We start from the raw sequence: 24,483 nt of genomic DNA on the forward strand, positions 1-24,483 counted from the left end.
ACCCATTAGCTAAACTAATGTGGCATTCATGGACTGTCGGAATAATCGGAAAAATTAGATAGAGACTGGGAAAATTAACGTGAACGCCCCTTCATGTGGTCGAAAAATTTGGTACACTACTTAACGAAAGTTGACGTCATATACGCAGAAACATTGTGGACGAAAGTAAATGTCTGGTTTGATGGAAATAAATTTTTACTAAATCACGTATTGCATATAATTTTTTTTTTTTTGCTCACATGTAATTTGTAATATGGTATTAGGTTGTAACCGTTATTTGCTGTCCACGTAGTGACCTGGAGTAGTTAGAGAAGTTGTTTATTAGCATTAACCCTGATAACAAGTCAGTTAAAGCAATATTTTAGTGGTTTTAGTGAAAGTAGTGGTGCAGGAACAAGTAATACAAAACACTTTCTTGGTAGCGTCCATGTTGTTTCCACATTACGACTTAAAAAAACTCATGAACACACCGAAGTCAGAAGAACGACTTCCCAAGTCGGGATATGGGACCATCCGAGGAGCACGTGAATGCAGCATAATCACCGAGTTTGTCGTTTTGGAAAAAAAAAGTTTTTGCTGGAAGAGCTTGTTGCAAATCGAAGCTATAGCTATTGTTTGAAAACCTTAAACCTTTTACAGAGGCTAGGCATTTAAAACAGATGTGTGCAAGAAATCTCAGTGTGGACAACCAGAGCCGTTTTTTCTTCTCCACGAGATGAGTTTTGCTTGTTAGATGTCGAGTGTCTGGAGGCGTTATCTTACAAAATGCTAGGAGTCAGAGTTTCCCCACAGTCACAGTTTGGTGAATTTACTGAGAAATGACAGAGCAGGAGCTGATAGCGGACTGCGGCACCGATGTGTTGGTCTGTTTCGCCGAGTCTCTGCACATATACACAGGACTGCTGACAGTGGCTACAGTGTGTGGAGGGCTGTCGGGAATACTAGCTGCTGCTCTGTTGTATGTCTTCTGCTTGAAGCCTTTGCTGTTGACCAGACAAGTAAGCAAACACCGTGTATGCATGAAACCCCTGTCTGTCTATCCCAGCCAGCCCAGTCACTTTCTTTATCACTTTTCATCAAAACAATACATTGTATACTCTAATATCATCCCATCAGGGTTACAATGCAAGGAGGCTACTCGACCCTGATGATGGGGAGTTGGACAACAACCAAAGTGACTGTGTCAGCAACAGCAGAAAGGAGGCTCCAAGTGGGACAGCCAATGACAAAGGATTACTCTCTGTAATATCCAAGACACTGTCTGAGACTTATTGTAGTTTGGCACAGGTGGACGTGATAGTTACATTAGATTTATACTTGTAGATTGATGTCAAATAGTGGGTAAACTTCAGAGTAACAATAGGTTGAATTGTATGGTACAGTTTGCACAGCATTAACATAACTATGTACTGGCATTCAGGGTAGCATTTTTTCATGTTTACTTATTAACATCTCACTAACTATTGAGTCTGTTAACTCATTTACCAGGAGAAGATGCAGCCACCCATGAATAGTGATGTGGCAGCATTTGCATCCAGAGCAAAGGTGGTTTACCCCATCAACCAGAAATACAGAGTAAGTCCAGCATAATACCCAAATTCATGCCAAAAGTAACACTCATTGAAAATCTCCTAATTTTTTTTTTAGTTTATGCATAAATAATATAATCAAATAATCATTTTGACTAGAAATAGTGAAGTAAGTAAATGCAATTGCAAGCATAGTATAGTTTATTGCATTCAGTTGGTGTATGATGATACTGAACATACTGTATTTACAGCTAGTTAAAAAATATTTTCTCATAAAACAAACCACTTATATTACACTAAGATATTTCCTGTAACTTTTCATTGTATTTGGCAGCCTTTAGCAGATGGGGCGTCCAATCCCTCGCTACATGAGCACTCCAAGTTGCCAACGATGCCAAATGAGGAGTCGTCCTCCTCCACAGATGGAGAGTCTCTGAGCCAAGAGCAGGACAATGATGACAGCAGTCAGTTTATCTCATCCTCACTGGTTCCCAAGAGCCTGCAGAACCAGAGTTTCATCAGGGTCTCCCACTACCCTCATACACTGACACAAACAGGGTAGGAGTATCTTAACACTTTGGAGGGGTAACTCTGAATTGAAAGCACTGAGAATACATTGTAACCTTACAATATGTTTGTACAAATTTAAAAAATGCTTGGTAGTGATGATACTCTTGTCTGTTATGTCTGCAGCTTTGAAGGTAGGATCAGCCTTTACTGTTTAGCCCTGCAGGATGTACAACAGAACTGCTCTCAACTTCAGGAAGAAAAATGTGTGGTAAGTTTGTACTTTTTATCCATCTACATTTCTCTAAGTGTGCCAAAGTCTAACAGTGAAATGTTTTTGTCTTCTCTCTGATTATGTCTTTTTCCTGCCATAGGTTTTTATTCAAATGGTGAAACTAATATTCAGTCGTCGTTTTCCAAAAGACAAAAAAGATTCTGATTTCTCCAAGAATATTCTTCAAATGCAGCAAAAGGTAGAGCTGACTGACAGTTGGCGTTTCATACATATTGTGGTCTAAATTCTTTCTTTAGTTATTAGTGTCTAGTTGAGTGCTCGTTTATCAGTGTATAGAAACCATAATATTTAACCTTTAATCCATTTGAAAGTGTCCTTTGTCATTTTAGGAACTGGGTAAGCTGAAGAAACAGTTGCCAACAAGCCACACTGCTAGCGAGAAAACTCTTGATGCCCCCTGCACTTTGGAGGAAATAGAGAGAGCTCAGAAAGATCTTCTCGAACATGGCCTTCAAATGGTAAAAGTGAAGCGAAAACTCAGAAAATCACATTAAAGTGATACCAAGTTTAAAGGACCACTTTTATATGCATTTACTGTGCTGTGTGCCTGTTTACAGTCCAAAGGTTTCAGCAAGCAGGTGGAGGACTTGTGCCAGCATCTGCTGAAGAAATCCAGCATTTTCACTCCAGATGAAGCCCAGGATGTAACTGCTTCTCTCATCCAGACTCTTCTGTCAGTAGAGAATCACCTGATGAACACACAGGAAGCAGATGTAAAGGTAAGCAACACAAGTTTTTGGTTGGCATGGTTCAGTTTTCGTCTCACCTCGTGTCATCATTTGCAAAATGGATGGACTAAACAAAAAGTTGCTAATGACTTAATATGTGGCTCTCTGAATATATCTGTTCACATCTCTTAGAGGATCCAGCAGAAGCTGTTGTGGTGGGAGGAGCTGACAGGGCTTCTCCAATCCCAACCTGCCTTGCTAAGGCGGGAAGTTTCTCTGAGACAGGGCTTGATAGCCACAATATTGGAGCAGCTGACAAGCGATGATGTTTTGACCTTTAGCCACATGGAAAAGATACTTTCAGAAGTTCAGGGCACACTGACAGAAGGCCTTCAACAGTGCACTGAGGGTGAGATGCATTAATCTCTGGTGTGGTATTAACTAGCAGGCTACTACTAGGTTGACAAAGATAATAGAAGATGGTTTTATATAGTAAGTACTTTGTGGTTTAAGAAAGGTAATAACAAATGAATGAATGTAGTAACACAGTTCTCCAGAAACTAACCAAATGTGTGTGAAAGTTGCTGGTGGCAGGTAGCAGTAGACAACATCTAGCCTACTTTTCAAATTTACATGATGTACTCTCTCAAAATAGACCATTTTCTGAGAATCCTCTTTAGCTTCTTAAATAAGGTCAAGTTCTTCCAGGACAGCACTGAATATCATGCCTAACTCTCATGCAACATCTTTCAGCATCAGACTTCACAGAGACGTTTACTGCTGTCCTACTGTGGAATCAAAGACATGCTAATATAGTTTAAATTAACATTGTTTACATTGGTTGGGTTTTTTCCTTTTATGGGCTTGTTTTGCACGTTTTGTAACATTCAAAAATCCATCATAGAAGAGGTTATTCACTATCAGCAGCCACATTTGACTACATTAGACAATGCAGCCACAAGACCTCTTATTGTCGAGTAAGAGGTTTGACCACTCTTTAAAAACGATATTGCTCTTCCCATTTCTAACACTGTCCGTATATCAGCTTTTGCTTTCTCTGTCTACATGCATAAGCATACTCTGGAGTAGATCTAGAGACAGGTTGAGAGTTAGTGGGTATACCAAAAAAAGTAGATTACAGTTCAGATTTAAAAAATAACTCCTGGAATGTTTTAAAATCACAGACTGTGAGAGTTTTTTCTTTTTTTCAAAGACCGAACTAACATACTGTACTACTCATTTATTACAAGAGCAATGCATATTAATCAACATTTACAACCGCTTTACAAACTGCTATAATTTCTGTTTTTTGGTAATACACAACTTGTCAGGCTGATCTTAAAGTTCAACGGTCTTGTTCCAGATTGCACGAGGAAGACAAAGGAGCTGGTGAATGAAAAGTGCAGCAAAATGGAGTCCAAGCGAAAGAAGCTTCAGAGGAGCCAGGCCAAGGAGAGGAGCCGTGTCCTGGAACTGAAACAGACTCACAGTGACCTACAGCAGCTCACAAAGGTCAGAACGTTATGGATCACTTTTGCATAATGAATAGGCTAAGCAAATGGCTGTAGATTCCAACAGTTAATTAATTTTTAGGGGTGATAACGCAGTCATGGGACATTTCTGGTTCATAATTGTCTTGTATTTCCTCTCTACTATCAGCTTTACTATTAGTGGTTGCATATGTAGAAAAAAAGACAGACAAGGTATAAAAACATGTAAATCTCCTCTAGGTGTACCAGGAGCTGCTGATGAAACATAGACAGCAGCTCTCTGACTTGGAGCTGCAGCAAGACAACAGGGTGGCTGAAGCCCTCTGTGATCTTTGGAGGGTGAGAGATTGAATACTGTTTTGTGCATGTGTGTCCATACTTGTGTGTGAGTGTGTGTCCGCTATTTTTACGTAAACATCATTTATCTTCAGAAACTCCGTACCTCCTGGTCGAAGAGGCTTGGAGAGCTAGCCAAAGACATCTTTCTCACCTCTGTCCCTGCCCAGTCAAAGATCTCTGCTGAGCACTGTGAGAAGTTGTGGTCGGATCTAGAGCAAGAGCTGGTTTCACAGCTGCAGCAGGCAGAAGGCACTACCAGGCTGCAACTGGAGGACATGAGGGCTCAGCTGGATAAAGATGGACAGGTAGACACATACATACATACAGCCTCTCTATCGGTGGCAGATTAAACATTGTTTCATGCCTCTTAAATTCAAGTCTATGAGATATTTGTAAGTTTCATCATTGAAATGCTTTTCATTGTATCTGACCTTATTTGTGTAGGTATGGAGTGAGGAGATGGCTCTGGTGCAGGCCTGTCTCAAACATCTGAGTGAACAACAGATGAAGATCCTGCAAGCCATGGTGGTCAGACAGAGCTACACACTCGGCAGGTGAGATTGGAGGACCTCTTTTAAAAACTACCTCAAGTTTTTCTATTATCTGACACATTTAAGAAGTAAAGGGCTGCCTTTCGAGAATATTTGCACTCATCTGAATCTGTGGTCATGAGTTTCGGTAAAATATTGCAATATGATCTTTTTCGCAGCCAAGTGGGGAGGCTCATAGAGCAGAAACATGAGCACCTGCTGGTTGCAGTGCGGAGGTACTTTGTGGTCAGGCACTTCTGTCTGCACACTCTGAAGGAGATGAGGCTCTCCAAGCTGAAGGTGCTTTCTCAGACTGATTTCAGAGCTCTGCTAATGGAAGATCCCAGTAAAAGCCAGCCCTGTGTTAATTCAACTCTCAAGGTGGGGAAAGTATACGGTAACCGAGCATTTAATCTGAGAACACATTACAGAAGCTCTCTGTGATTTGTTTCAGAGTGATTTTGAGCACCTCTTTTATGCATCCTCAATAGATTACATCTACATTGAGGATGTTGCAGCATGACTGATTGAGAGAACTTGATCATAGCTCAAATTCACAGTTGTTCTGGTGTCATAACAATCACAGAATAGCAGTGCCAGCCTAGCAGAGAGGCATCTGGGTCCAGAGAGTCACTTGGTCGGCCACAGCTTCCAGCAGGAGTTCTTGTCTGAGCTGGAAACAGGGACAGAGCTGCTTCAGGGCCATGCACAGCTGGTGCTAGGCAACGCCCTCAGCCACGCTATCCAACAGATGATGGAGGCCCCGCCCACTGAGTCACAGGCCTCTTCTAAACAGGATGATGGCTTGAAGGTAAGGTTTAGATTTAGTTTATCTCACTGTGACGATTATTGTTGTTTTATTAATCTCACAAATTAAAGTCAAATCTGTGTAGTCTGTCTGATGAGTTTGACAAGTATATTTCAGTCCATAACCTTTGTTTCCTCATTAGCGCCACCTGACAGAGGCTGCATCCGAGAGTGTGTATGTGACCAAAGATTCTCTCACTGCACTGGTCCAAAGCTACTATTCCCACCTACAGGACATCACCAAAAAACTACAGGAAGATCAGTCAAATATAAACCAGGGTGAGATGACAATCCCAACACACACAGCCATATGTTTAAACCCTGATTTTAGTGTAAAGGCTGCAACTTTTGTCTTTACATAGACAAAATGTGTTATGTATAAATGTGAAGTATTTCACCAATGGATGCTGTATTAATGTTTCGAGCCCCACCTACATATATATATATATATATATATATATATTTATATATGACAAGATATACGCTGATACAGATATATACCAATATATCTGTGATAGGCTGATATCTCTATTGATGTTATGTGTTTCATTAGTCATAGGAAACATGTGAAACATATGATTGCTAATTTACCAAATTAATAAACATGTAAGAGTTGTAACCTTTGTGGTTCCTATCTTATTATCTTTGATTTGATAGATACAGTTTTGAGTAGATAAAACACCACCGGGTTACAAGCAGTGTGTTAAACCTGCAGTGTGAAACTCTTACACAAAAATGAATGTCCGTTACATTCAACCCCTTGCCACATGAGTTCACACAATGCTGATTAAGCCTATCACTGGCAGGTCAATCTCTCTGTATTTCACAGTATACAGAGTTTTTAATCTGGTGTCATGTTTGACATTCCCGCACTGGCCAGATGAATGCATACTGCGCATGCTCTATGGGCAGAGCATGCACACCAGAGATTTCTGATGGCCTTCCAGTTAGCTCTCTGCTAACTTTAATGGAGATAATATAATTTAATCGTGCAGCTCTTCTAGACTTTCGAAATGTTACCGAACAGAATGGATCAAATTCTAATAGCGAAATGACGCTCAAAAGAATATTTCTACTGTTTTCCAGCCAAAACAGTAGCGACGGAGTAGGCCACGGCAGAGCCTATGACGTAAGCACGTGTCGACAGTGTTTTTGTAATTATTCTCACTGCCAGAGGGGGGGAACAAAAGTCCTGCACTCCAGCTTTAATTTAAGAGTGTTTAACTTATCCTACAGATATGAATGAGAAGCAAGAGAGCAGCAGTCAGTTGAGCAAAGCCTTGCTGAGAGAGCTGGTGAACTGGGGCAGGAAACCCACCTCTTCTGAGTTTCAACAGAGGTACAATAAACCTGGCTTTGACAGAAATTTTTGACTTGTTTGCACTACCCTTTTATTTTTCTAACCCTTTAAACTTATTAAATAAGCATCGTGTTTTGGGGGGTGGGGGGGGTTTGTGTGTATGTGTCAGGGTTGAACTCCACAAAAGGAGGATGTTGGAGCAGTGTGATCTGGAGCAGGAGATGATGTGTGAGGAACTGAGGTCAAGGAAAGTAGCCCAGGACCAAACCATAGAAAGGATCAAAGGACAGCTATTGGTTAGTACACTCCATGCCTTCATGTCTTCTGTACTTGATATTAGGTTTATTAACATATGTTTTATCTTTGTCACTTTCTGTAAGCACTGTGTTGTGTCCATTAGGAGGCAGAAGAAAGCTTCATAACTGAGCTGGCAGCCTTGGCCCGAGTTTCACTCCACAGTCCAGATCCAGAACCCAGTGAAGAGGACAACACTGGTAAGCACTCTTACCCCAGAGTGCAAAGATATGTATACCTTACTCTTCTGTCTCCTGTCCTTCATGATGTTATATTTCAACAGGTGATGAGCATGCTACCATACTGGACCTACTGGCCCTGAACCCAGCATTAGACCCAGCCTTGAATCCATCACTGACTCCAACTGTTGTAACCCCCGCTGTGAAACCTACAAAAAAGAAAAAAAGAGAAAACGAGTCTCATGTCAGATGATATCTTCACACAGTAATGTTTACATATGCATACAATGATGGCCTTTTGCTAAAAGAAAAGTCTTATTTTTATTGTTGATTCCTTATAAAGTATTGCCACTACTTGTCTTTTGGTAGCAAAGTTGTTGTTAAGAGGTGGTGTGTAAAGGGACCTGTCCTTTATTTATATAAAAATGGAGTGTCCAGTCTGGTTTCAAATGTTTATACAAGTATTGTGCATAAGTGTTATAATAACGATTAAAAATTGTCACTTTCCTTTTTCCAATTTGTCTCATGTTTTTGGTGATAGAAAATAGTAACATCCTCATTTTTTTATTCACTCTCAGTAAATGGCATATCTCATCAAATCATACAACTCTTACAAAAAGAACAAATTAGATTATTTTGAACGCGTTATTAACTTCTGTTCCCTCTTTTCACCTGGCAGAAAGAAGTGTCATGTGACAGGCCTTAGTGTAATACATTATACCTACTGCACACCCACATTGCTTTTCATAACACGGCTCATTCACTGCATTGATTCCCAGTGATTCCACTGAGTACATCGGATGATGGATGTGCTCCTCTGTTAGTTGTCAGTTGAATTAGAGATGTCCATTCTAATTGTAGCAGAGTGCTACTACTCAGCGATGAAAGCCTTGCCCTACTCTTGCCCTAATGGGGTTTTAAGTACAAAGCTTTATGGATGATAATGCAGAGTAATGGTGAAACGTCTGGGAGGGCTGAAGTCTGGCAGGCAGCTCTGTGTGTAGGCAGCAATCTAGCAGGCAATTTACCCTGGACCTTATGGTTTACTGTCAGTTTGGAGTTTAAGGCCGTCAATTAACAAACATCAATTTTTAATCTGATGTTAGTATGCTCAATTTGCACACATAACCAATTATTCCAATGGCACCCTGAGAAAATATGGTTCTCGACCTCACCCACTCATACACAAGTGAAGTGTCCTGCCGAGACTGTCTCTCCTCCAATGTATCAATTAGAAATGTGGGTGTATGCAAGTGTCGTCGCTGATCTGTCGTGAGGGGAAACCGTTTGGATGTATTTTGAGGTCCCGTAGGGGACTGCAGGGACTTGTGGGAAGATGACCTGATTTCTAATTTCTTCCTCTCCTGCCTGGGCTGTGGGCTAGTCGCTACTACATACACAGAAGCCCATGAAAGGAGAATGGCAGAATAAACTGGCCCGGATCTATTTGGAATATGGCCTCGCTGTTTGCGTAAAACTGGATTTTATTTGTCATTTTTGATGGACGCAGGTGTGGCTGAAATTCTTACTCAATAGATTCAGGTAAGTGGAGAAACACCTAGGCTCGCCTCCGCTTAATACCGTCCTTAGTAAGATATTTACAACCTAAACTGCATTTGCAACACTGTGGTGTTATTTGTGTCCCAGATGGCACATAGACACAACGAGACTCGATGCGCCTGTTCAGAGGTTACATTTCCCGTCTTATCAGCATCTTCTTTCAAAGGCGGCTTGACTACCTGGATCAAAGTTACTAAATGCTTGTTAGCATGGTCATCGATACACCCTGCATTTGTTCCAAAGATATGAGGGCATGAAGCTGTAATAATAAATGAGATTAAAATGTCCACTCAGTGATGTAAAAATGTGAGCAGTGTGACGGCGTCATCAGATCAGATGATCAGTTATTTTAGGGCCCAAAATAAGGTCGCTATCCAAAGTCCCACTCAAAGGGCTTTTTCCACCAGAGCTGAAAAAAATCTTCCGCCATACATACATTTCAGAACAGTTATATGCTGACTATAAAACTACAAAATCTGAAACACTATCAAACTTGTGATTTAAGTCACTCTAAAATAATGATGCAGAGTTGCTACCCATTTAATTAAACGACAACTATTAACAAGTAATATAATAATAACAACGATAATAAGAATGATAACGTTTCATATCATAATAAAACCAATATGACATGGCATATTCTATTACTTACTGTTCTTATTAAAATGTGTTATTATACAACATTAGACAAAATACATCATATTATTAATTTACATTTTTACAATACTTGAATTCAAAGGCAGTTTTTCTTTTGTCAGAGAAAGAGGGCTGTAAACTTTCATTTTCATCAACGCTGTACATACCTTTAATGGTCTATACGTTTTACACGCACCTGCAATCCTGTTTATGTCTTTTTATATTGCTTTTTATATCTTGTCTTAATGACTTATGTGTTATATAAAGCACTTCGCATTGCCTTGTTGTTGAAAATAAACTTGCCTTCCCTTGCTAACTGCCTTGTTTTGCCTCTCAGGTGATCAGCCATGGCCAACCTGCAGCAGGAATACCCCGGGGTCCTTTTGGGGATTCTGGAGGAACTGGCTAATATGCGCCAATGGCTGACCTTCCAGGACCTTTGTCGCATGGTCAGCACCCGCTTTGACCTAGAGAACCTCATTGAGCTCAGGAGTCTGCTGTTTGCTGCTGCTAGCCGGGACCCTTGTTTCCCAGCCACGCTCTTCAGAGACCGGGTTTCCACCAGAGGCCAGGGGTTATCACCCATAGGCGTCGCTGCTGACATTGTAACCATCTTCAATCTTATACAGATGACGGGAGGGGCCCCTGATGACAGCCAACCAATGAGAGCCCAGACAGTCCTCCCTGTTGATCAGTCTCCAGGCCCCAGTCTGCCTGGAATCCACCAGCTGAACATCTCTGGTCGAGAAAGAGCACGTGCCCACTCTGACTCCAGTAGCAGGCTTATCGACCAGCACTTGCTGTTTCCGAGACCTAATTACTCGGCCCGCAAGCGAGCCAGTCTTCCCCCAGATCCCATCTCACTCGTGTCCTCCCCTCCAACCAGGGCAAGGGCTGTTTCTTTCGACTTGCCTCACACCACACTTTTGTACTCTAGTGGTCAAATCCCCAACGAGGTGATGAAGAATATCTACCTGCCTTTGGAGACGGACAGTGAGTCAAGTGGAGATTCTGCCCCCATGGAGGTGTTTGAAACTGAACAGGGAGCATCTGTTGATCAGAAGAGAGACATCTTTAGGAAGGACTTCCACAACCAGCCGCCTCTAATACCGCAGGTGACCATTAGCAGTGAGTCTCCCAGTCCCAACAAAGGGCAGAAAGGCTTCGACAACCACAGCTTTGAAATGCCAATCCCCAATCCTTACCCATCACCCACAACAGTCCACCAATCTCCAGACCAGCGGGCTAAACATGAGAGCCTCGATGACCTACAGGACTCAACTTACTTTGGACCTGGGTCACTGCCAGAGTGGTCTCCCCGGCACCTCCAGCCTCCCAGAACCCAGAGGCCCATCTGGAGCAACAAGAGTCACAGTCTAGAAGACCGGATAGGCCTGGGCAGCATTGGGATGGGGATCGAATCACAAAGAGGACAACTTCCAAGACGATCAACCCCTGCTATAAGCAATCTGGGGGGGTCTTCGGGAGGTGATAGTGGGGATAGTGGATTGCCAGGTGGAGACGATGGAGTCAAGGCTCAGGGAACCCAAACAGATCCTCCGGATCCCAGGCGCCTCCGTAGCCTGGTCCATGCAGACCGCCTCTCTTTCATGACCTCATTGGATGACCCCGAATTTGGTGAAGATGACATCAGTGCCATCTTTCGTTTCTTAGATGACATAAGTATGTGCGGTTCCACAGGAGTCCTGCACTCCAGTGACGGATCAGGGGGTATTAACCAGGACACCCCTGAGGCCAGACGTGGCCGCCTAGGTCAGCTCCAAAGGCTTTTCCACTCTCTGGAAAGCAGTGACGATGGGCTGAAGGCCAGTGTCTGTAAGCTGCTGCTCCGTATGAGCCAGATAGAACGACAACTGGAGTCACTGAATGACGTGAAGGCTGAGATTTCCCAGGTGCTGTCTGCTCTGCAGCGACTAGATGAAAAGATCCAGCAGCCTATTGGTGGTGGAGGACAAAGCCCTGGGGGGCGATGGCTGGAGCCTCTCAGTGGTGTCTCCTCCTTTATGAGCCACCCCATAACCCCTTCTGAGTCATCAGACCCTCAACCCCTGTCGGTATCTGGCCAACTGTATCCAGGGACCAGCACTAGTAGTCTGGACTGGAGCAGATGGCACACTCCTGGGGAGCAAACAGAGGGCAGCAGAAGTCAGGCTGATTCTAAAGCGGTGAAAGAAGGGAAGAAGGATGTATCATCTCGTCGTGCCTCCAAGACCCAGCTGGAGGAGAAAGGTGTCTCTGATTCGAAACAGCCAAATGTGGCGACCTCTGCAAGAGACTGGAAGGTGTCATTCTCAAAAAGTAAAGATGGCAAATCTTCACATGGCAAAACCGGACAGGTAGAGTATTTCTACTGTGTGCATGTTATTCTGTATTTTCTACGATTCATGAAGACATAATTAAGTAACAGTTTAACAAAAAATTGTCAAAATATCTGTATGTGCATGTATGTGTATAAATGTGTGAACTGCTGAACTAATTATAGGATAACTGTAAAAAAGAATAAAAACTATAGCTATAAAATGTATGAATACTATAAAAGCTGAAAAACAGAATTAGCTTCAGTTATTCATTATTAAATTAAGTATGTTTATGTCCATGCCCAGACAGTATGTATTAGACATGTAGCTGGCCTTGTGTTTGTCTGGGCAGACACGTGTGATTATATGGTTAGTTGACAAGCTGTTTAGGTCTCTTTGTGGAATATTGGTTTGATCTTTTACAGTGAATAATGTTTACAAAGAAACAGCTCATTAATTCTAATTCATATGTTTGTTTGCTGATTACAGTCATTTTATCTAATACTGCCATCTTCAACTGCCAAGTGAGTTTCATAACATTTTACAGCCAATTTTCAACTTTTCTAATAATGTTTGCCCACTTTGTTTTCTAGGCAGATCAATCAAGCAGCACAACTAACCTACTCAGCCAAAAGTCCTCCAACCTGGTGGAACAAGTGTTTAACTCATCCTTGTTCCGCCACAAAGACAGCAGTCTGACTGGTGGGCTAACCTCTGGGAAGGTTATGGATCCCAGACTGGCTGAGGGGAGGGGAAGGCCCATCTGGACTGTAGACGACAGAGAGGGACGAATCTCTCCTTTGGATTTACAGGTAAAATTTGTTGAATATTGATTTGCAAATGACTAAATTAGTTTAAAATGTTTAATTACATTCAGATAGCATTCCTGCAGTGTCTTAAACAATAAATCACAGATCTTGGTCCATAAATTAATAAGATTTTATTTATTACATCCATGGTAGGCATTCTGGGAGATTTATTAAGTAAGTTTAAATCTATTTTGAAAGTCTTTAAATTGCATCATGTCCCTCAGGCCCAGGAGTCTCTGAACCCCAGCAACATGGAGTTCTGGATGGACGACATCTACACTCCAGGCTATGATGCTCTACTCAGGCGTAAAGAGGCTGACGTCCGCCGGGCCAGGATCTGCAAGTTACTTGTACTCATTGCCACTGCAGTGGTTATCATTCTCATCATTGTCATTCCCCTTTGCACTGTGGGTTCATGAAGACTCTCACAGAGAGGCAACGTTGTTGTCTGTATTTATCTTATTTTGTTTTGTTTTTTTATTAATTTCAGCATCTACATGCTGTACCCAGGAACTTGCACGCCATTCTCATGGAGATTAATAGATGAGAGACTGTGACAGTAGGACCCTAAAGCTGAATCTGTGACCAGTTAAGATTCAGTACCTCCTCACATTTCTCTGCATGCATCATTTATGACTTCAGAAAAAAAGGATTTGAATTGTATCTTACTTTGTAATCACTGAGTCTCTCCCTCATGCAGTTACAACAAATTGTAAGTTATCTCCCATGCCAAATTTTTTTGTTCCCCATTTCTTTCATGATTTATATTTTTAATTATTTCAGCTGGCTGCAAGAGGAACTAATTAAGGACGGGGGTTTTCAATAATTCTAACATAATTCTGCGAGCATATGTTGAAACTAGTAATACTGAGCCAATGCAAAGTGTCAATTTCTTTTTTTTCCCAGTTTGCCTGCTCTTTTCTGAGAAACACTGTTACAAATGCATTGTGAATCAGCTTCAGCCTGGAGCACTGCCTGACTCTTTGTAATCATGTTTTTTTTGGGTTTTTTTGCTGTTCCCTTGAGAACTCTACAGGGCTTTTTTCTCTTACGTGTAAGATAATTGTTTTATCATTATATAAGAGTTTTACATCTACAATTTATAAGTAGTAACTGATTCTGACCACAGAAGCGTTTTTTCTTTTAGTTTTAATGTTCTTGTACTTCATCTAAGCAACAAGATACACTGCTCAAGCTTAAATCAATAAAGATAATATTTTTATAGAGTTCCCCTCCCATTTTTCAAAATGGAAAATAGCAAGTGTTAAATCCACTCATGAATGTGTTTAGGCTGTTGAGTGTTTACCAAGTGTCAGGTTTCAAGAAAAGGAAGATAAAAGTCTTGTTGTTGATGATTATATTTTGGCCGTGGAGCGGTTGAGGAAAGAGGGAGCCGTTTCCAGTAAACACTCTCTGAGTGTGAGATTCCGCTTTTAATTCAATTGATGGGATGTTTGGAGTGTAGCTATGCACATTATCTTTTCACTGTACTCATTTGGCCAGGACTTTTTCACCTACCTGCAGACTCACTCAGCACCAACGGATTAATCTGGCGTTCCTTCACAGATGATGAAAGTAGTTCTGACAGTGGTGTGACATTCCATTTTGTAAAAACATCCTGTTAACTCAGAACACATTATATTTAAACCAATTATTAGTGCAAGACTATAAAATCTGTTGGGGGTTGACACATACATGAACACCTGTAAAATATAATAAACCTCATCACTGTACCTCCACAATAAATTCTACTTTTGTGGAGCTTGTAATGTTATGTTTTTGTGGAGGCTGCTTTTGCAAGGTGTTGATTTAACTCTTTTGTTATTTTTTAGGCTTTAATGTAAAATGTTGCCTTATATTATGGACAAAAAAGAGAGACACCTTTCAATGCAATCTGATACAACCCCTTCCAGTAACCACAGCCTCAAAATGACCAAATAGTTCTGTGACAATTCTCAACAATCAACATTAACATTATATTCAACATTACTACAAGCTTCACAAACCTTATATTTATTGCTGTGCTATTGGTTTGCATTAAATCTGCAGGTGTTCATGTTATTGTGTCCACTCTTCTACATTGCCAGATATAGATGATTTTGTTTCTGTTGAAAAACATGCACTTTTCTCCACTGATGGGAGTTTGCACCAAAGTGGACAGAAACTATGCATATAACTGTGAAATATCAGTATCCAAATGCTTATTTTCTTTATCTGTATCCAGACTGAAAACTTTCACTCTCGCTTTGTGTACACAAACATGCACAGGATGTATAGAGGGTGTGTTTTGCTTCAATGCATCTTCCTAAGTAGATATATATCTGCCAAGTGTTTCCCATGAGGCTGTTTGTGGATCCATTACCAATGGTGCCACTGAGGAGGTCTAAGCGTGTAGTCAGCACAATCCGCAGGTACTTCCTCTCAAACTTCTGTGCATTAGAGCCTCTTAATACTCCTGAGATGCTCTTATGAAATTTGGACGTTGTTGCTGCAGTATCCATACTCCTTTTAGACGGACAGCTAAAAAAATCTTTGAACTCATTATTCAGGTAAACACTCTGTCTTAAAAACTGCTTGTAAATGAAAGAAAATAAGTGCAGGTGTTACAGTACAAGTAGCAGGTGTGCAATACTTTGTAAAAAGGTGGGGCTGTATGTTGACTTATGCTGCCTATGTGAATAAACTCAACAAAGTGGTAACACACCTTCTACAGTATGTTGTCTTATCCGATAAATAACAAAACCCAATTGCCTTAAATTATAAACATACACTTTACTTTAAAACATTGTGGTGAATGAAAAAATGTTTCCTGAAACAAAGTGCTCTGCATTATTATGTCCTCTTTTTTTCTCTTGGTTCAGTGCTTGGTTGATGCCAGATTGCACATGCAGACAGCAGAAATAGTCCAATAGTTTAAGAAAGTTCAGACAGTGATTGGTATGAAAAGAGAATTCTGGTAGTTAAATGATCCAGGACTGGAGGAAATGTACATATACAGATGAATAACTGATAAAGACAGAGAGCGGATATTGACTGACAGATCCTATAATCTCAAATCAACTGTAATGGACCTGCAGTACTCAGAGGACTCACACTTATACAGTGATCTGGGGGCAAGTGTAATACTAAATCAGACACACACACAGAAATCATGCATAGTTTATTGCTGACTTATTTAAAAATTTGAATGCATTGTGGACCCATGAATGTAAATTATTTGCAATTGATTTAGTGTGTGTGTGTGTGTGTGTGTGTGTGTGTGTTACCCTCATTAAATGTTGCTCAGTAGAGCTGCTGCTGCTACACCCAGATATGCCATCCATAGCTGATTAATGATGCTGTTGTGTGCCTCCTATGTGCCAAGTCCATGACAACAGGACATTTATGATTTCACACACAATTTCACCATACTGCATTGAATACTTTCATACAATGAAAGGAGAGGAGGCAGCACAGATACCTGACTGAATCACCTCAAGCAAATCTCCCTTTCATCTTCCATTTTTTCATTGTGCAGAAAAATGTCCTCCATATCAAAGTATGGTTAAGTAATTGATATCACTAATGGGGTTACTAGGAACAACTGATGTTACAGGCAGACATTTCAAAGAAAGTGACCTAAAGGACAGATCCCATGTCAGAAACCACCAGAGATACTTTAAGGTACAATATGTTTAACTGTCTTTCTATACAGTACATGGAGAGATACACTTGGTCATTATAAGCAATATAATGTATTATGGATGTCCACCACAATGTAATGTATGGAAAACTTTTTGAGTCTTGAAATGGCGATAAAGCAGTTCATTAATTGATAATGAATTGAATAGCAGAAAGAGTAATGAATAAAAGACTTGAATATGTTAGCTCAATCAATGGGTCACATTAAAAAGGAAATGATGATATAAAATTATAAGAACTTGACCTCCTAATTGAGTTATACTGTATACGAAAACTATAAAATGCTGTATTTATTTTTAAGTTGTACACAGAAGGAGACTTCCGATGTCCTCTATGATAATATGTACGTCCTGTATATAATATGTGTTTATTGCAGCTAACAAACCCACTAGTGAATGATACTGTCATCATGATGACTCCAGCTGGAAACCAGAGGAAACCTTCTCCTGCAGTTACAGATGTGGCTGTGTGGGGGCGGTAGAGTATACCTGCTCTCCACCAAATCAGCTGACGAAGAAGAAGAAAACCGGCGCTGATTTTGAACTTTGCAGAGGAATGTGCTAACTTTATCAGGCAGGTGTGGCTCTGCTGCCGCGGTAATAAACTAACATCTGCTTTTAATATCGGACGTTGTTACACTACATGCCAGCCGCGCTCTCACAGGAGATATATTGCACAGGTAACTTAAACGTTGGCGTGAAATGTTTGTTGTTTTGTCTTCTGACTAAAATAACGGTAGGTTGCTAACACAAACTTGCTAACGTTAATGCAAACATACCGATAAGTTAGCTTCATTGTTGACGCAGTGGGTAAAATAGATTTTGCTTACAGTAACAGGCCTAGTTAGTATGAATACAGTGGAGATTACGTTGCCGTTATGGCCGTTAATAGCATTTGAAGCAGAAGTTACGTTGTTTTTCTTTTAACTTACTGTAGGTTAATGTCTTCGTTTAACCCCCTAACTTACTCACTACCAATAATGGCAATATTACTGCTCATTCAAGGCTAGCAACAATATTAAACGTTAGTAAAAGAAAACTAACATTAGCACTATCGTCCAATTTACCCACTTATCATAACTTCTAACTTTATCTAACTCTGCTGCAGTGAGACACTATGGAGCCGTCTGTGGTGAACCTGTACAACCAGTTCCAGACTCTGCGAGCCCAGATGGACGGTCTGAATGAGAGCATTGAACCACGTAAGTTATTTCCACTCTCTGTTCTGGTATTTGCCACCTCTTCAAAAGCCTGCCAGTGAAACATAAGGGAGTTTAGGTGCATGCGTGGTGTAGTCAAGCTTTTTCTGCTGCAGTCTAGTTTCTACTGTGTCCTTTTCAAAAATGCGTCAGCTGATGCAATAAATTATTAACCACAGATTATGAATGCACACTCAGCACTGAGTATTGAACTTCTTCAGTATGTAAAGGCTGACCAGGCCAGGGCTAAAACGTGGTTTGAAATAGCAAGTGGGGTGCAGTTGAAATTTCCATTCCAATAGTCCACATTGCAGGGCATATCCATTTTAACTAACAAGAAAGCAGTTCCTTTGTTCATACTACAAAGCACTTTGTGTTTTTGTCCTCTTTCTTAAGGTATTTTGCACCATTGCCATTCTAATGAAAACTAATGGAATTTTGAAGACATAATACATGCAACCACCAAAGAGAAAAATAGTATATTCTGCACAGCAGCAATACAACAATCTCATCTTCTGTCGTCTAGAGTTCCTCCAGATGGCAGTGAACTTTGAGGATTGCCGTAAGAAGTGGCTGCGGGCTGATGATGAGCTGGTTTCCTGTAAAGAGATGCTGGCTAAAGCAGAAACTGAGAGGGGAGCTCTGGAGGTCAAGCTAAAGCACGCTCGCAACCAGGTGGATGTAGAGATCCGCCGGCGGCAGAAGGCTGAGTCAGTCTATGAGAAGCTGGTTAGTGCAACACTGTTTATAAATCTTGTATACTTGCACGGTTGTTTATGTGATGCCGGCGATTAAAAGTAAAGAAGCTAGAAGTTAATCTTCAGATAATGTTCTTGGTAAAGTTCATCTCATAGGTCAACAAATGTGAATCATTTTTAACTAGTGATTGCTCATTATCACTAATTAATTAATACTTTTTTTGCATCTGTGTTTTCTTATGTGTGGACCTGTCCCTCTCAACCTGCTGATTTGTGTGTCTAAAAGGAGCGGCAGCTACAGCTGATCCGGGAGCTGCTGATATCGGACAACAACGGTAGCAGCGTCCACTTGAGTGAGGAGCAGCGCTCCGCCCTGGCCTTCCTCAGTGCCCACTCACAGGCAGCACAGGCTGCTAAACCCAACCTCAACTCCAGTCGAAAGTGAGAACCTCCTCATTTGGTTCTGAAACAGCTAGGCTACACCATTATTCACTTTATCTGAAAAATGACCAGAGTGAACGCTAGACTTTGAGCACAAAGAGCACTGAGATGATAAACTGCCATTTCATGGATAAATGTAGAGGTATTCATAGTGAACAGTGTAGGGAATCCAATTCAGTTTGTAAAAAAGGTTCCTACATTAAAGCTTGTATAATTCAGCAAAACATGATGATGTTCTCCAACTAGCCGTGGACACATAAAGTACTTCAGACAGGAAGATTAAATACTGACTTTTATTATTTTACAGGTTAACTACCATCGATGAATCGGCCTCCTTGCTGTCAGACATCAGCTATGATCAAACAGACGACTCTCTAGTATGTTGACCTGTTTTGTTAAATGTTGCGTTAAACTTCTGCACTGTATATTGTAGTAGGCCTGCTGATGTGAGGATCAAATAGTGGGACAACAGTCCTCATTAAAGGACAGCAATAATAAATTGGCCTTTTAAGTACTATGGTTTGTTTTTCCTCCTTTCTTGTAGGACTGGGATTCCTCTGCCATGAAGACGGTGAGACTGCGGAAACGCCAGAAACGAGTGAGTCATGCCTTTATTGCATTTTAAATGGATGCCTCTTTGCTTGCATTAATGATGACGTAATTATGTTTCATGTTAAGTGTAAAGGCAGTTTTTAGTTTTTATTCATGTTCTTCTATACATCAGCACAAGCTTGTCTTGGTATGTGTTTTTGAAAGTTACATTGTAATCCACAGCGTTCCTCCAGAAAACTCTCTGAGGTTCCTCCACAGGCGGTGAAGAAACCTCGCTCTACTGGACGCGCATCAGATAGGGTAATGCTGACCTCTGCAGCTGACTGTGCTCAATAACATCTAAAAAGCAGTTTGTGTCTGTGAATCCACAATTTCTCTTCAAATGTACATGAGTTTGCTGAAAATCTCATAAAAAATCTGTTTATGTAATTCAGATGAATGAGTCTATAGTGGCCAAAACCACCATCACCGTGCCTATAAATGGTGGTGCTGTCGAGGCTGTCTCCACCATTGAGACTGTGCCCTACAGAACACGCAGCAGAGAGAGGAGTGGTGAGAGTTTTGGGGTTTTTTTGGTTCTGTATTTGGGATCTTACAAGTAGATTGGTCTCATAAAGTAAAAACCCCTGTATAGTTTACATAATAATAGTGTTTAATATCCTCGCTGGTTTTGGGATTTGACCAACATGTGATTGTTTCTACAGCTGCTTTAGCGTGGGCTGATACAACCTCTACTAACCAATCTGAGACAACCAGTGAAGTTCCCAGCACACCAGTCTCAGATTTCCCAGCCAAACTCAGAACCCCCAGAGCTAATGAAGGAGGAAAGACACACCACTTTGTCCCCAAAACAGTAAGACTACATTCTTATCATTGTGACAGTTAAGCATTTTAACTTAAGACTGTATCTCCAGCTCCATCATTACTACAGGCTTGTTCAGCTCGTCAAAGTGTAATCTTGTCACCTTGGGTTCTATGTGACTGTCTGGTCTTTTCCTCCTCTCACTAAGGTGATCAAATCTGAGTTCTGTGTACCATGTGGAAGAAGAACAAAGTTTGGCAAGATGTACCTTCGTTGCCAGGATTGCAGGGTTGTGACTCATCCAGAGTGTCGTGACCGCTGTCCTCTGCCCTGTAATCCTACAGCTGTTAGCACTCCCATCAGGAACACAGAGGTACATGTTTCTCAGTACTTAATGGCATGTTTCCGCTCTATAATTTTTCATTATTTTTCCTGTTCCTGTCATGTTACCTATAAAATCTGCATTCTGTCTGCAGACCACTCTGGCTGATTTTGCTCCGGTCACCTCCCCAAAGATCCCAGCTTTGGTTATCTACTGTATTAAGGAGATTGAACACAGAGGGTTACATGAGGTGAGACAGGCTTTATTTAAGTCCTTGTTTACTCGTCACCTTCGTGTTTTTCTCTGATTCGTCCCCTTGAGTGATTACAAGAGATAATTTCTCTAATTAGTTATTCCATTCAGTAGTGAGGTATCGCAACACCAAACAATGAGACTTAGTTTCTTTTATCTCTTCCTTGCCCCAGGTTGGCCTGTACAGAATCTCTGGCCATGAGCGCTCAGTGAAAGAGCTGAAGGAGAAGCTGATTAGAGGAAAGACTCTGCCTCCTCTGAACAAAGTAGAAGACATCAATGTCATTACAGGTGTTCTCAAAGACTTCCTCAGAAACCTTCCAGAGCCACTGCTCACCTTCCAGCTTAACAAAGCCTTCATGGAAGCAGCCGGTTAGTTTCTGAGATTTATAGAATCACTTACAGAACATTTTCGTCTTTATTTGTCTGAATGTTTATGTAACATTCTTTTAAGAACAAGGAATTGAATTGAATGGTGCATTGGATAAATGGAATAGCCATCTACATGTGTGTTAAATGACTGATGTTAATGTTCTTGTAGAAATCAAGGATGACGGCAACAGTCTTGCCATGTTGTACCAGACCATCAGTGAGCTGCCTCAACCCAACCGAGACACTCTGGCCTGCCTGATGATCCATCTGCAGAAGTAATTTTCATTACTGGCATTTCAGCAGTGCTAAGAAGCATTTAGTTATCTTATTACCTTCCACCAATAAGGCAGGAGTTTTGTAAACAACTTCTTGTAAACCAATGATGCAAGACAGACAGATGTTTGGGACAAGAGTGAGCAGCCATGTTGTAATCCCTTACATCTCTGCTGTACGGGTCAGCTTTCACTGTTGAGAAGACTAATTTTCCCACTGCTGTCTTTTCCCAGGGTGTCTCAGTGTGTGGATACCAAGATGGATGTGACCAACCTGGCCAGGGTGTTTGGCCCTACTCTTGTGGGTCATGCCGTTCCTGACCCAGACCCTATGACCATCTTACATGACACAAATAGACAACCAAGGGTAAAGTAAAAGAGAATAAAGAATAAGTCTATGTTCAGAGCCCTAAAACTGAAAGAATGTGGCCACATGCAGCCCAGACCACCTCCAAATGTGGTCTGAGTGATTGGATCTCAATTCGTCCTCAATGCGTCTTGGGTGCGTTTACACCTCTATTTAGAGCTGTCCACTTGTGATCGGATCACCGGAGACGGATTTTAATGCCAGGTGTAAACAGGGCCTTTGTATGGCTGTGTGTGCTTTTGTTAATTTTGGCATCAGTGTTTCCTTGGGATAGCTTGACCACATATTATGTCTGTTTGACGACTGATCTTTTTTTTTTTTTTTTTTTCCCTTCTGTCTTTCCAGGTTATCGAGCGTTTGCTCAGTATTCCTGGAAGCTTCTGGAGCCAATATGCCTATCCAGATAATCTAGGCATTGACAATACTCACCACATTGATACTCCAGATCACAGAGGTAAATTACTGAAAGATACATGAAGAATCTTTCATGTAGTAAACGAGATTTAAAAGTTCCTCCAAAAATGAATAGTGCGAGATTAAAGGAAAAATCCACTGCTGTGAATATGATTTCTTAAAACTGGGTCACACATTTAGTGCAGTTATTTTTGAAATTGGTGCCATATGACTAGAGAAAACTGAGAAAAGGACTGTAGATTCCCCATACTGCTCTTAAGGGGGAGTCCTACAACAACCAGAATGCATTGTGCACGTTTCGCCCAATCAGACTGACTGACTCTACATTATGTGGATCAATGCAAACTTACCGAGTGCTGCATTGTGCCGCTGGATGCAGCCGCAAGTTACAGGTAACACAGTTACTGTTGTTCTGTATTCAGAATTGGAAAAGTCAGATATAATAGTCTGTCAGAAAAACAAAGTCAGGTTTATTTCAGTGCAGAGTTTTCTGTCTGTCTCCATTCTCTGTGACGATCCTCACTAAGCACCAGTCGATGGTGCAGCCAGCTGCAGGCACATCTCTCTTGGCTGTTATAGCTGCCGTAAGCTCCTCCTCCACACTCTGTTGTGTCTGATTCAACAGCGTGATATTCGACCTTATCGACCGTATCATGAAACTAGTTTTCTTCCAAATATACTGATATTTAAAGTATGTAGTAGTATGATATTTTAGTGTCTTCTGTTCCCTATCACTAGTGTAACATGGAAGACAGAGTGTTTTAGGAGACCCACATTTTACCGTCCTTGAAGGCACCACTACTGAAAATGAGGAAACATAGTTTGTAGTCTAAGGCAGATCTCTAAAGTCCGCTGGATGACGAGTTTTGCGTTTGGTTAACAAATAATAGTCTGCTGTCTCAAACTGAAGATGTATTAATCTTAAATGTATTTACAGTGAGCATATTGGGACCAGTGACTACTCCAGAACATCAGATGATGACCAAAACACCTTCCTCCAGCTCGCTGTCCCAGCGTATGATGCAGACCCTCTCCAGCACCACAATGTAAGCTCATTCACTGTCTCACACACATCATTATCATCTCATACAAATCAGACTTAAGCTGCATATTTCATACGTAGCTTTGCCTGATCCAAGCTAATCACATTATGTTTGCCAAAGTTACTATCACTAAGCTTAAAATCCTCCTCCTGCCCTTCCCCTACCCCCTTACCTCTGACCCTCCATCCTTAGATTTGGGAGCAAGAGCAAAGCATCAGCTGCCTCTAACCGCCAGGGCAACTTCTTCGCCTCTCCACAGCTGAAGTAATGGCAAAGTGGGGAAAAAAAAGGTCACTCATATTGTACTGCTTGGGTATTTACTGCAATAACAGAGTATATATTAACACAATCATGTGGGGAAAACTACTGTGCAATTTAAGCATGTAACAACTTTATTACTGATTTTCTTAGTCAAATGTTTTAAGCCTTTAAGTCCTTCTAACCAGATTTTTTTTCTTTGAAAAGATTCCTGCACATACGAATTTTTAAGTTTGTTTTTGTATCTTTGATTACTAATGATTTATTATTTACCATAACTGTGGTAACACCTATGTGATTCAAGGTTTCAAGGCTTTAATGACCAAGCAACCACTCCAGTAAACCAATTCAAGGATCTTTTCTTTTGTGTTTAACACTGAGCTGTGATGTTCATAAGCTATGCATTCACTGGTGTTGGTCCATCTTTGAACCTGTGGTTGTAACCACGGCAACAAGGATGCACCAGCACACATGAAATACACAGCTGGATTGAAAAAAGAGGAGAGAAGTTGTATTATTTGCCAGTGTCACTTTGTCTTGGCTTGGTTTG

The 24,483-nt window shown here is 41.1% G+C and overlaps 3 protein-coding genes across 4 annotated transcripts; all 3 read left to right on the top strand.

Annotated features, from left to right (window-relative positions):
• The first annotated feature begins 330 nt into the window (after window positions 1-330).
• Window positions 331-8,455, top strand: LOC121893762 (ellis-van Creveld syndrome protein). The gene is made up of 20 exons (XM_042405776.1): window positions 331-998; window positions 1,117-1,242; window positions 1,489-1,575; window positions 1,864-2,087; window positions 2,223-2,307; window positions 2,411-2,509; window positions 2,661-2,789; window positions 2,889-3,050; window positions 3,192-3,408; window positions 4,363-4,511; window positions 4,730-4,828; window positions 4,921-5,133; window positions 5,273-5,382; window positions 5,538-5,739; window positions 5,945-6,169; window positions 6,309-6,444; window positions 7,402-7,504; window positions 7,635-7,761; window positions 7,866-7,959; window positions 8,043-8,455. The coding sequence occupies exons 1-20, from the start codon at window positions 819-821 to the stop codon at window positions 8,189-8,191; spliced, it is 2,916 nt and encodes a 971-aa protein (XP_042261710.1). The 5' UTR covers window positions 331-818; the 3' UTR covers window positions 8,192-8,455.
• A 638-nt stretch (window positions 8,456-9,093) lies between these two features.
• On the top strand, window positions 9,094-14,483 carry minar1 (membrane integral NOTCH2 associated receptor 1). 2 transcript variants are annotated; one of them, XM_042406566.1, is made up of 5 exons: window positions 9,094-9,480; window positions 10,472-12,491; window positions 13,046-13,264; window positions 13,486-13,611; window positions 13,752-14,483. In XM_042406566.1, the coding sequence occupies exons 2-5, from the start codon at window positions 10,482-10,484 to the stop codon at window positions 13,806-13,808; spliced, it is 2,412 nt and encodes an 803-aa protein (XP_042262500.1). In that variant the 5' UTR covers window positions 9,094-9,480; window positions 10,472-10,481; the 3' UTR covers window positions 13,809-14,483. The 2 variants fall into 2 exon arrangements, with proteins under 2 accessions (XP_042262500.1, XP_042262499.1); XM_042406565.1 differs by having other exon boundaries at window positions 13,486-14,483.
• Window positions 14,484-17,466: 2,983 nt separating this feature from the next.
• LOC121893952 (rac GTPase-activating protein 1-like) lies at window positions 17,467-23,954 on the top strand. The gene is made up of 17 exons (XM_042406171.1): window positions 17,467-17,621; window positions 18,050-18,143; window positions 18,667-18,869; window positions 19,125-19,279; window positions 19,587-19,656; window positions 19,824-19,877; window positions 20,054-20,131; window positions 20,266-20,383; window positions 20,536-20,684; window positions 20,842-21,006; window positions 21,110-21,205; window positions 21,381-21,579; window positions 21,749-21,854; window positions 22,086-22,218; window positions 22,564-22,672; window positions 23,570-23,678; window positions 23,868-23,954. The coding sequence occupies exons 2-17, from the start codon at window positions 18,059-18,061 to the stop codon at window positions 23,941-23,943; spliced, it is 1,905 nt and encodes a 634-aa protein (XP_042262105.1). The 5' UTR covers window positions 17,467-17,621; window positions 18,050-18,058; the 3' UTR covers window positions 23,944-23,954.
• The last annotated feature ends 529 nt before the right edge of the window (window positions 23,955-24,483 follow it).

Source organism: Thunnus maccoyii, chromosome 3 (genome assembly GCF_910596095.1).
Source record: "Thunnus maccoyii chromosome 3, fThuMac1.1, whole genome shotgun sequence".
Lineage (NCBI taxonomy): Eukaryota > Metazoa > Chordata > Actinopteri > Scombriformes > Scombridae > Thunnus > Thunnus maccoyii.